The sequence below is a fragment of the Rhinoderma darwinii genome, chromosome 3 (genome assembly GCF_050947455.1).
Source record: "Rhinoderma darwinii isolate aRhiDar2 chromosome 3, aRhiDar2.hap1, whole genome shotgun sequence".
Taxonomy (NCBI): domain Eukaryota; kingdom Metazoa; phylum Chordata; class Amphibia; order Anura; family Rhinodermatidae; genus Rhinoderma; species Rhinoderma darwinii.
The window spans coordinates 378,649,463-378,662,901 of NC_134689.1; the positions used below are offsets into that span (position 1 = coordinate 378,649,463).

General features: G+C 42.9%; 1 protein-coding gene across 1 annotated transcript in view; it reads left to right on the forward strand.

The window, feature by feature from the left end:
• ADAM9 (ADAM metallopeptidase domain 9) overlaps positions 1-13,439 on the forward strand; it is a 127,529-nt gene that overhangs the window by 29,534 nt on the left and 84,556 nt on the right. Inside the window, exon 3 of the mRNA XM_075858815.1 lies at positions 278-339. Coding sequence (XP_075714930.1) covers positions 278-339 — 62 coding nt within the window. The remainder of the gene's footprint in view (positions 1-277; positions 340-13,439) is intronic.

Here is a 13,439-nt window from a genome sequence, read left to right on the forward strand (position 1 = left end):
AGTTATGTAGTGGGGAATATCATTGAATATCTGGGCATATTTGCCTTTGGTGATCACACTTGTAGGAACTGTAATAGCAGCCATGTTGTTCATTACCCAGCTTTCCCAGAAATAGATGTAACCAACTTGACAGTATTTTTTTATTTTATTTAGGGGGATAATGTTTTTTGTTTTCACCCTTTGCACGTCTATGTGACATACTGTATATACAGATAATATAACTATGACTTGAATCAAGTGTATAGGATTCAGGTAAAGCCATGCTTGTATTTTGTAGGGTCTTTCCTACGTCATCCAGGCTGAAGGCAAGGAACACATATTACATCTTGAACACAACAGGTATTTTTCCTAAGTCTCCGCTAATATATAATATGGATTGTATACTCTTCCCTACCTGTTATAGTGTCTGATAGCAGCTGGGTGATATATATATATGTTATATTCTTGTATATTGGGGTAGTATTATAGTCGATATATTCTTGTACATGGGAGGCAGTATTATAGTAGTTATATTCTTGTATATAGGGGGAAGGATTATAGTAGTTATATTATTGTATATAGGGGTAGTATTATAGTAGTTATATTCTTGTACATAGAGGCAGTATTATAGTAGTTATATTCTTGTACATAGGAGGCAGTATTACAGTAGTTATATTCTTGTACTTGGGGGCAGTATTATAGTAGTTACATTCTTGTATATAGGGAGCAGTAATATAGTGGTTATATTCTTGTACTTGGGGGCAGTATTATAGTAGTTATAGTCTTGTACATAGGAGACAGTATTATAATACTTATATACTTGTACTTGGGGGCAGTATTATAATAGTTATATCTTTGTTCACAGGGGGCAGTATTATAGTAGTTATATTCTTGTATATAGGGGCAGTATTATAGTAGTTATATTCTTGTATATAGGGGGAAGGATTATAGTAGTTATATTCTTGTACATAGGAGCAGTATTATAGTAGTTATATTCTTGTACATATGGGCAGTATTATAGTAGTTATATTCTTGTATATAGGGGGCAGTATTATAGTAGTTATATTCTTGTATATAGGGGCAGCATTATAGTAGTTATATTCTTGTATATAGGAGCAGTATTATAGTAGTTATATTCTTGTACATAGGGGTAGTATTGTAGCAGTTATATTCTCGTACATGGGGGTAGTATTATAATAGTTATATTCTTGTCCATAGGGGGTGTATTCGTTCTGGTATAGTTAAGGTTTTCAGTTTAGGCTAAATGATGCTGTTTATTGAATCGTCCTGTAACTGTGCATTGTGTTAGATGCAACAGTTTCCTGTTTGGTTCAAATTACATCTCTCGTCCCATTGAGTTTAGTGCTGAATAATATGACATTTCTCAATTTGATCACAGCTGGAAAAATGTATGCCGGCACATCAGTTTTCCTCTTTTAGGCCTCATGCACACGACCGTAGCCATGTGCACGGCTGTGATCTTCGAGTTGGCCAGCAGCGGACTGTCAGCCGCAAGCCACCCGCAAATCGCGGGCAATGCACATGGCCATTATTTTCAATGAGCCTGGACCGCAGAATACGGCCGTAATAAGACATGTCCGTTCTTTCTGCGGTACGGTCGTGTGCATGGCCCCATAGAAATGAATGGGGCCGCAATTCTCGCGTGGATTTTCGGGGGAATTGCGGCCGCAAAAGCACGTTCGTGTGCATGGGGCCTTACTCTCTTCTCTATTTTTAAGCGAAACAAACAATCGAACAGATCACAATTAGACAAGTTTTATAAATATATTCTCGATACTTACTACCCTGTTTAGTAAACCCACCCAGATTAGAGAGCAGCACTCCTCAAGTTGATGTATATGAAATGCCGCCTGAAATCATTCACGGATATATGTATAGATTTTTTTTCTGCCCTTTTATTTGCAAGCACTGCAGGACCTACAATGCTGTTCATCCTGTACTCCCTGTTTCATGATTTTAATGCCAGCGCTAAATATGCGATCCTTTAAAAGTTTTAACAAAATGCAAAGTCCTGCTATGGTCATTTTTTGGGAAAACCTTTTCAAAAGCTTTATTAGGGAATTCTGAGTGGCTAAAAAAAAAAAAAAAGTGTCTCACTTTGGAGGATCCAACACGTAACATACATTACATAGACAGCTTATTTATTTAATTGAGAACTGTGTAATACTTATTTTCTCCTGTGGTGGCGCTGCAGGTATTTTTGAACCCTTGCTGCCAGGCTTCCCCACTGAAGAGCTGATTGCTGTGGGTCTGAGCAGCGAAAACACCCTGTGATGAGCTTATCTTCAGGGTACCCTTCTAACAAAGAGGGATTGTCCAAAGTGAACAGCGCTTTAAAATGCATTTTCCTTTAAAAAATATAAAATAAAATGCAGATTCATAAGTCAATAAGTTGTGCTAATGAAATCAGTCATTTTTATCTTGGTGTAACAAATAAAGATGAGTAGTATTCATCAATTAGCGCGCTCCTTCCTACTGCTCGTCCTTTCTAGTTCTGGCATTATGTTCATGAACCAGGAAGCCCAGGATGAACTCAGCTAAAGGTCTCTTCCAGATAAGAAAGTCCTGCGATGACAGGGCATTGCTGTAGTTCAAGATTAAAGGCCCTTTTACGCCAGCGCGAGCGCCGATCAACGAGACATCGTTGATGGGCGCTCGTTTGCTTCTGTCACACGGAGCTATGGATGGGGACGAGTGGTCGTTCCTCCGATCGCTCGTCCTCATACATTATTTTTATTTACATATTTACACAGGGAGATGTGCTGCCGACAATGATAATCTTTTACTTTTTTAAAACAATACGACCAGCAGATGATCCAGCGTTTGCTGGTTCATCTGCTGATCGCTGCCCTATTAACGCTCGTCTGCCTGATAATCGTCCTGTGTAAAACCCCCTTAAAGAGGCTCTGTCACCAGATTGTTGAACCCTTATCTCCTATTGCTGCAGATCGGCGCTGCAATGTAGATTACAGTAACGTTTTTTTTTTCAAAAACGAGCATTTTTGGCCAAGTTATGACCATTTTTATATTTATGCAAATGAGGCTTTCTTAAAGAGGCTCTGTCACCAGATTTTGCAACCCCTATCTGCTATTGCAGCAGATCGGCGCTGCAATGTAGATTACAGTAACGTTTTTATTTTAAAAAAAACTAGCATTTTTGGCCAAGTTATGACCATTTTTGTATTTATGCAAATTCGGCTTGCTAAAGTCCAACTGGGCGTGTTTAAAGTAAAAGTCCAACTGGGCGTGTATTCTGTGCGTTACATCGGGGCGTGTTTACTTCTTTTACTAGCTGGGCGCTCTGACGAGAAGTATCATCCACTTCTCTTCACAACACCCAGCTTCTGGCAGTGCAGACACACAGCGTGTTCTCGAGAGATCACGCTGTGTCGTCACTCACTTCCTGCCCCAGGTCCTGCATCGTGTCGGACGAGCGAGGACACCGGCACCAGAGGCTACAGTTGATTCTGCAGCAGCATCGGCGTTTGCAGGTAAGTCGATGTAGCTACTTACCTGCAAACGCTGATGCTGCTGCAGAATCAACTGTAGCCTCTGGTGCCGATGTGGCCGACACGATGCAGGACCTGGGGCAGGAAGTGAGTGACGTCACAGCGTGATCTCTGGAGAACACGCTGTGTCTGCACTGCCAGAAGCTGGGTGTTAACGAACAGAAGTGGATGATGCTGATTCGTCAGCATCATACACTCCCATTCCTAACGCCCAGCTAGTAAAAGAAGTAAAAACGCCCCGATGTACACACATAATACACGCCCAGTTGTACTTTTACTGTAAACACGCCCAGTTGTACTTTTGCAAGCCTCATTTGCATAAATACAAAAATGGTCATAACTTGGCCAAAAATGCTCGTTTTTAAAAAAATAAAAACGTTACTCTTATCTACATTGCAGCGCCGATCTGCAGCAATAGGAGATAAGGGGTCAAAAATCTGGTGACAGAGCCTCTTTAAGTACAACTGGGGGTGTTTAAAGTTATGTACAAGTGGGCGTGTATTGTGTGTGTAACATCTGGGCGTTTTTACTTCTTTTACTAGCTAGGCGTTAGGAATGGGAGTGTATGAGGCTGACGAATCGGCATCATCCACTTCTCTTCGTTAACACCCAGCTACTGGCAGTGCACAGACACACAGCGTGTTCTCGAGAGATCACGCTGTGACGTCACTTCCTGCCCCAGGTCCTGCATCGTGTCGGACGAGCGAGGACACATCGGCACCAGGCGACAGAGGCTACAGTTCATTCTGCAGCAGCATCGGCGTTTGCAGGTAAGTCGATGTAGCCTCTGGTGCCGATGTGTCCTCGCTCGTCCGACACGATGCAGGACCTGGGGCAGGTGTGTCTGTGTCTGTGCACTGCCAGAAGCTGGGTGTTAATGAAGAGAAGTGGATGATGCTGATTCGTCAGCATCATACACTTCTATTCACAACGCCCAGCTAGTAAAAGAAGTAAAAACTCCCCGATGTACACACACAATACACGCCCACTTGGACATAACTTTAAACACGCCCAGTTGTACTTAAGAAAGCCTCATTTGCATAAATATAAAAATGGTCATAACTTGGCCAAAAATGCTCGTTTAAAAAAAACAAAAAAAAAACGTTACTCTTATCTACATTGCAGCGCCGATCTGCAGCAATAGGAGATAGGGGTGGCAAAATCTGATGGCAGAGCCTCTTTAAGTTAAATTTTTGATGGTAGGAGGAAGACAATACATGATAAGACAATGCCCATTGTTGTGGTTGCAGTTTATGGTGGCACCTGGAGTAACTCCTTCATGTAAAGACCCTTTTACGCTGGCCAATTATCGGCCAAATGAGTGTTCATATGAACGCTTGTTCTCGATCATTGCCCTGAGTAAATAAAAAGCCCGTTCATCGGCTGATCGTAACGTTTATGCAGCATGAAATATTATCGTTGTCAGCAGCACTGGGAGACGTGCTGCCGACATTATATAAATGTATGGCGACGAGCAATTGTAGTAACGATCGCTCGTCCCCATACTAGCTCCTTGTAAAAGGGTCAAACGAGCGCCGATCAACAATCTGTCTCGTTGATCGGCGCTCGTTTACACGGCCCATGTCGGGCTGTGTAAGAGTACCCTTAAACAGTTAGTACAGATCCTCACACTGAAATTACAGTTTTTGCAATAACTGGTCTTTTACATTTTGAGAATGTTAGCTGATTGAATTAATATCTTCTTTTCACCCATCAAACAGGCTTTGAACAAAACATGAAGTTCTGTGGTTGGTGCAAAATTCTATTTTGGGTTGATTAACTTATCTCCACACACACAAAACATTTCCTCTCCTGGGGTTTTTAGGGATGTGATTGGTGGGTGCACTTACTGCCCGGGGGGCTGCAGCCGATGGTTTTCCCCCGCCTGTAGAAAGTTGTCAGACCGTTGCCTTCTCCCGTTGTAAACAGAGTATTGACAGTCCATGCCTCGTCCAGGAGAGTCTTACCGACAATGTAGGTGGCTTGGTGTGTCACTGGTTTGCTCTGGGGGTGTGGGTTGGACTGGGAAACACAATCATCGCGTTCGTATGTTCTTCTCATGTCTTCTATCTTTCGAGTTTTAACAAACCCAAAAAAGTTTTTCAAGTTTCCTATATAGGTAATGGATGCCTGTCCTTCTCCCCACTTTTTTCCAGGTAACTAATGATCTCAATTTGTCAGCAAATGTTTCTACCTATAACCCCTTGCGTTCTTTTGCCTTAAGCAGCCGGTTTGTCTCTTCTTTCCCCTATGGGGCGGGGGCCCTGTACAGTGCCTGGCATGCAGCTGAAAAGGACATTGAGAAGGAGTCGGCTGATTGGCTGAGAACATCTGATTGACAGGCAGCAGCTGACATTGTTCCCTCCTAATATCCTTTTTAGCTTGATACCAGGCACACACGGGTTCTAAGGGCTATGTAGTGGGAGCTCTTGGCACCCTTTAGTTAATTTTTGGCATCTTCTCATGACCGTGGTGCTTTTAAAGTGCTCCCGGTTCATAAATGGAAATCCAGGGCAAGAAAAGTGCCAGGACTACTGCATCATGCGAATATTTTTGACAGTGAGGGTCTGTGTAAAGTTGGATGACGTTCCCTTTGGTCACTATGGGGGCAGTCATTAGTGGTGGTCACCTAATATCTATTACCTATTTAGTAGACCTTGATAACACGTTTTGGTGTCTGGGTCAGAGAGGAGCATCTTTCTTGGAACATCTTGGAACATTTCTGAAATGATTCAAAGGAAAAAATGATGTAATGGTTGGCAGACAATCCTGAGTTATTTTAGTATTCTGAAGTGTATAAGAAAAACGAAACATGGACTCTGCTTAATGTATTGCTATAGTGTCGGGGGCTGCGTTTCTTTAATGGAGCTTTGAATCTCTGCATTGGGGGGCTTACAGATTCCGGTGGTCTGAAGCCAAAGCTGGAGGTCTCAGACCATTCTAGCAGGACAGATAATCTTCTCTGTCTACTCTCTCAGGGATTTACATTAAAAGGGCACATGATATTGGTTCAGGGCTGGGATGCTCCACTCTATTGGCCTTAACCCCTTAATGACCAGCCTATTTTAGACCTTAATGACCAAGCCATTTTTTACGTTTTTCCATCGTCTCATTCTAAGAGCTATAACCCTTTTATTTTTGCGTCGACATAGCTGTATAAGGTCTTGTTTTTTGCGGGACAAGTTGTAATTTTTAATAGCACCATTTTGGGGTACGTAGAATTTATTGATTAACTTTTATTAAACAGCAATTTCGCCACACGTTTTTGCGTCCTAATTTTACGCCGTTTACCATGTGGTATAAATAACACAATAACTTTATTCGGTGGGTTGTTGCGATTGCAACGATACCAAATTTGTATAGTTTTTGTTTATTTTACTACTTTTACACAGTGAAAACACTTTTTTTTCAAAATTGTTTTTGTGTCTCCATATTTGAAGAGCCGTAACGTTTTTATTTTTTCGCCGATGCAATTGTAGGAGTTTTTTTTTTTTGCTGGACAACTTGTAGTTTCTATCGATACCATTTTGGAGTAAATGCGACTTTTTGATCACTTTTTATCACATTTTTCTTAGGGCTAGATTCAAAGAAAACAGCAATCTTTGCATGGTTTTTTATTTTATTTTTTATGACGTTCACCGTGCGGTTTAAATGATGTAATAAGTTTATAGTTGGGGTCGTTCCGGACGCGGCGATATCAAATATGTGTAACTTTTTTACTTTATTTTGTTTGTTAATAATAAAGCAGTTTGTAAGGGGAAAAAGTGGGTTTTTCATTTTTTTTTCCCCACTTCTTATTAAACTTTTTTTTAAACACTTTTACTAGTCCCACTAGGAGACTTCACTATGCGATTATCCGATCGCATTTATAATACACTGCAATACTTCTGTATTGCAGTATATTACATTGCAGTGTATTATGCCTGTCCGTGTAAAACGGACAGGCATCTGCTAGGTCATGTCAGAGGCATGACCTAGCAGGCATTTACTTCAGGCAGACCTGGGGGCTTTTATTAGGCCCCCGGCTGCCATCGGAGACACAGACACTCGGCAATCTTATCACCGGGTGTCAGTGGGATGAGAGGGGGCTCCCCCTCTCTCTCCAAAACCACTCAGATTCGGCGCTTGCTATTGAGCACCGCATCTGAAGGGTTAAACGGGTGAGATCGATACTAACATCGATCTCACACGTTCGAGCAGGGATGCCCCAGCCCTCCGCTACCTCTGGCAGCTGAGATCAGGGAGATTTGACAGCTCCCTTCTCTGTGTATTCCGATGCAGTGACGTAAAAAGTATATTGCATTGGAATAAAGCCCATTAGTGACCGACGTAAAAACACTATAGGGCGGTCACTAACGGGTTAAAGACACGGCTCTCTCTTGGTTTTCTTCCAATCTCTCTGACCGCTCGTTCAGTGTGTCATTTGCTGGTTCCACTTCTTCTCCTCTTCCCCTTGCTATCGGGGTTCCTCAGGGATCAGTTCTAGGTCCGCTCCACTTTTCTCTCTACACAGCCCCTATTGGACAAACCATCAACAGATTTGGCTTCCAGTACCATCTCTACGCTGATGACACCCAATTATATACCTCTTCCCGTAACATCACCCCTGCTCTAATACAAAACACCAGTGATTGTCTGTCCGCTGTCTCTAACATCATGTCCTCTCTCTATCTGAAACTGAATCTTTCTAAAACTGAGCTCCTTGTGTTCCCATCATCTACTAACCTCCCTAAACCTGATGTCTCCATCTCATTGTGTGGCACTATCCTAACTCCTAAGCAGCATGCCCGCTGTCTCGTGGTTATTTTTGACTCCGATCTTTCCTTTACTCCTCACATACAATCACTTTCACGCTCCTGTCATTTTCACCTCAAAAATATCTCCAGAATCCACCATTTTCTTACTGAGGAAACAGTGAAAACCAGTGGCGTAACTATGGGGGTTGCAGCGGTCGCAATTACGACCGGGCCCCGAAGCCAGTGGGGCCCATGGCCCCCCGCACAACATCAATGAAAAGTTACTATAGTAACTGGGGCCTATGTAATAAAGTACACGGGCCCCCGTTACTATAATAACTGACAGCACTTACCTTTATTGTTCCGGAGCGCAGCGGAGGTCCTGACCTCACAGCGCTGTGCTCCGCGCATGACGTCACAACGCTATGCGCTGCGCACAACATCCCGACCCTGGATGGAGTCAGGAGCTCCGTTACGGCCGAAGGGGAGGGTAAGTTCAATGCCACTCTGCTGGAGCTGATGGGTCGGGGTCCAACTCTCGGGACCCCCGCCAATCAGCTGATTGGCAGGGGTCCCGAGAGTCGGACCCCGACCCATCAGCTATTGAGATAGGCCATCCATGTTTAGTGTCTGGATAACCCCTTTTAAGCCTACCATGTGGCAGGCTTAGATACAGGGCCCCAGCAGACAGTAATCTTATACTGCATAAGATTACTCTCTGCTGGACCCGGTATCTAAGCTTACCTTAGGCTTAGATACAGGGTGCAACAAACCGTATCACACATGCACTTGGGCCCTCTATCTAAGCCTACCATATGTGTGTTAGGCTGTGTTCACATCACCGTTGCCCTTCCGTTGAGGGGTTCCGTTGGAGGTTTCTGTCAGGTAACCCCTCAATGGAATGGCAAACTGAAACCTCCGCTTCAGTTTCCCTCATCATTGATCTCCATGGTGACGGAAATGTTGCTAAAGGTTCCCGTTTGTCACCATTGTGACAGGATCCCGTTGTTCTTGACGCAACCAATAGCACAGTCAACTGCGCTATTGACTCAAAACAATGGAACCAATCAATGGTGAGAGAAACAGAAGCTGAGGTTTCAGTTTGCCTTTCCGTTGACGGAAACCTCAGACGGAAGGGCAGCGGTGAAGTGAACAGGCCCTTACTAATGTTTTTTTTTTTGTGTTTGTGTTTTTTTACAGGTTCGGTCGTCTGATTCGAGGACTACTTCAATGACGGATTTTTTTTATTATCAATAAAATGGTTAATGAGGGTTGTGTGAGTTTTTTTTTTAATTTCAATAAACCAGTTTTTTCTATGTCTTTGCATTTTTTTTAAACTTTATTACTTCTGCCTTATTAATACCTGCTGGCTGATTGACAGCGTTCATTACTAAGGCGGGGCTTAGTGTTAGATGGTACAGAGGCTAACACTAACCCTCCATTATTAACCCGGTACCCACCACCACCAGGGGTGTCGGGAACAGCCAGATACGATCCAGTACCCGACCCTCTGTAGTAATTGTCGGGCACTGGAGTCGGCCGCAGGCTGGTATTATTAGGCTCGGAAAAGCCAAACACAGTGGCCCTCCCCACCCTGGTAATGCCAGGCTGCTGCTGCTGTGTTGTATCTGGCTAGTTATGAAAAATGGGGCGGATCCCATGTCATTTTTTTTTTATAAATAAATAAATAATTGGAAAGAACGATGTGGGGTTCCCCCATTTTTATAACCAGCCAGATACAACACAGCAGCAGCAGGCAGCATTACGAGGCTGGGAAAAACCACTGTTTTTGGTCTTTCCCAGCCTAATAATACGAGCCTGCGGCCACGCCAGTGCCTCACCATCACTACAGATGGTCGGGTACTGGATCGTACCTGGCTCTTCCTGGTGGCGGTTGGTACCAGTGTAATAATGGGGGTTAGTGTTAGCCTCTTCATGTCTAACATTAAGCCCTGCCTTAGTAATGGCCGTTGTCAATCAGCCAGCGACCATTACTAAGGAGGTAGTAATAAAGTTAGTTAAAGGCTCTGTCACCAGATTATAAGTGCCCTATCTCCTACATAATCTGATCGGCGCTGTAATGTAGATAAGTGGTTTTTATTTGGAAAAACTATCATTTTTGACCAAGTTATGAGCAATCAGTGACGCTGATTGGATTGGTCAGCGTCATACACTCCTCTGTACAACGCCCAGTTGGTAAAAAGTAAAAACATGCCCAGTTGTCTATTAAGAAACTAATTAGCATAAATCTAAAACTTCTCATAACTTTCTCAAAAATGATAGTTTTTCAAACTAAAAACCACTGCTGTTATCTACATTACATTATGTATGAGATAGGGCATTTATAATCTGGCGACAGAGCCTCTTTAACTACAAGGACATAGAAAAAATATTTTATTTAAATAAAAATCCCACACAATCCTCGTTATCCATTTTATTGAGAATAAAAAAAACACTGTCATCGCAGTAGTCCTCGAATCCGAAGTAGTTCAACAACCAAATCTGTAAAAAAAAAACACAAACGCGAAAAAAGTTAGTAACACGTAAAAAGCAAAACAATTATTCGTAACTTTCCTGGGTCCAGCGCTGGAGCCGCAATATCAGCAAGCTGGGCCGTATATATATTATCCTATCATGTGTGATTCTGTCTGCTGAGCCGCTGTATCTAATCCTATCATGTCTGATACTGTCTGCTTAGCCAATGTATCTAATCCTATCATGTGTATTACTGACTGCCGAGCCACTGTATCTAATCCTATCATGCATGTGTGATACTGTCTGCTGGGCCTTATATCTAATCCTATCGTGTGTGATACTGTCTGCTGGGCCTTATATCTAATCCTATCATGTGTGATACTGTCTGCTGAGCAACTGTATCTAATCCTATCCGTAGCTTTAGGGTCGTAGTGCTATAGATATGCTGTCTCCTATATACAGATATAAATACACGCAAAAAAATTGGGGGGTATATGTATTGAGGCTATTTCCCCTGGCGTTTCAAGACCTTAGTGACGCCCCCACCTGCTGCTGCTGCATCGTTGGGTCACTTAGGAGACCCATCGATGCAGGTGAAAGCTGCGGGACCTCGGCCATGAGAAGTTTGGGGGGACCCCACGAAGAACCTTTGCATCGGGGCCCATAAGCCTTTAGCTACGCCCCTGGAAAAACTCTCATTGTCGCTCTGATTCACTTTCGTCTTGACTACTGTAACTCCTTACTAATCGGTCTTCCCCCTCACCAAACTCTCCCCTCTCCATTCGATCCTTAATCAGCAGCCAGGCTCATCTTTCTGACCAACCGCTACACCAACGCCTCTACCCTGTGCCAGTCACTGCACTGGTTGTCCATCCCCTTTAGAATTAAATTAAAACTTATTACTTTCACCCACAAAGCTCTCCACAGTCCTGAACCTCCATACATCACCCTCATCTCTGTATAGCACCCTACTCACACTCTACGTTCTGCCAACGACCTCAGATTAACATCCGCCATAATCCAAACCTCCTACTCCCGTCTCCAAGATTTTTCTCGTGCTGCACCAGTCCTCTGGGATGCGCTACCCCAGACAATCAGATTGTCTCATTAATTTAGAAGTGCCCTGAAAACACATCTTTTTAGACAGGCCTATAAGATTCCCTCATCTGACTCCTTTCCCCGGGCCCACCTTTGACATTAGTAATGAGGCCCCCTCATTCAGCAGTATCCCCCACACTTCTTGCAACCTAATATACTTCATGTCTGTCATACACAGACACTGGCTGGTGACCGGTTCATGCAGCTTTATGTTACTACCCCATATATATATATAAGATGGCTGGACCATTATACTTAAAGAGGCTCTGTCACCACATTATAAGTGCCCTATCTCCTACATAAGGAGATCGGTGCTGTAATGTAGGGGACAGTAATGCTTTTTATTTAGAAAAACAATCTATTTTCACCACTTTATTAGCGATTTTAGCTTTATGCTAATTACTTTCTTAATGCCCAACTGGGCGTGTTTTTACTTTAGACCAAGTGGGCGTTGTACAGAGGAGTGTATGACGCTGACCAATCAGCGTCATGCACTTCTCTCCATTCATTTACTCCGCGCATAGTGACTGCTAGATCCTTATGTGCTGTCTTATACTGACACATTAACGTTACTGAAGTGTCCTGACAGTGAATAGACATTCCTTCCAGCCAGGACGGGATGTCTATTCACAATCCCGGCACTTCGTTAACGTTTGTTTGGTACTTACAGCAGAGCAAAGCGTAATCTCGCTCTAACCTGTCAATTACAGCGGGATCTTGCGAGATTACGCTTTGCTCTACTGTAAGTACCACAGAAACGTTAACGAAGTGCCCGGATTGTGAATAGACATCCCGTCCTGGCTGGAAGGAATGTCTTTTCACTGTCTAAACACTTCAGTAACGTTAATGTGTCAGTATAAGACAGCACATAAGGATCTAGCAGTCACTATGCGCGGAGTAAATGAATGGAGAGAATTGCATGACGCTGATTGGTCAGCGTCATACACTCCTCTGTACAACGCCCACTCGGTCTAAAGTAAAAACACGCCCACTTGGTCTAAAGTAAAAACACGCCCAGTTGGGCATTAAGAAAGTAATTAGCATAAATCTAAAATCGCTAATAAAGTTGTGAAAATAGATTGTTTTTCTAAATAAAAAGCACTGCTGTCACCTACATTATAGCACCGATCTCCTTATGTAGGAGACAGGACACTTATAATGTGGTGACAGAGCCTCTTTAAGCATTTTTTACACTTTGTGTCTCCTTTGCGAGCAGGGTCCTCATTACTCTTGTTTGAATTGTAAATTAGTTTTGTCAATATGTAATGTCTGATATTGTCTGTACAATGTACCCACTGAACTGTAAGGTACTGAGGAATATGTTGGTGCTATATAAATAAAAATTATTATTATTATTATTATTATTATTATTATTATTATTATTATAGGGCTGGCTACAGGTTTACACTATATGGCCAAAAATATGTGGACACCTGACCATCATGCCTATATGAGTTTGTGGTCATCCCATTCCAAAACCTGGGCATTAAAATGGAGTTGGGCCCCCTTTTGCCGCTTTACCCGCCTCCACTCTTCTGGAGAGGCTTTCCGCAGGGTTTTGAAGTGTCTATGTGATACAACAGAGGATAGGCAATTTTTACATTTTGCGTGGTCTACCGCT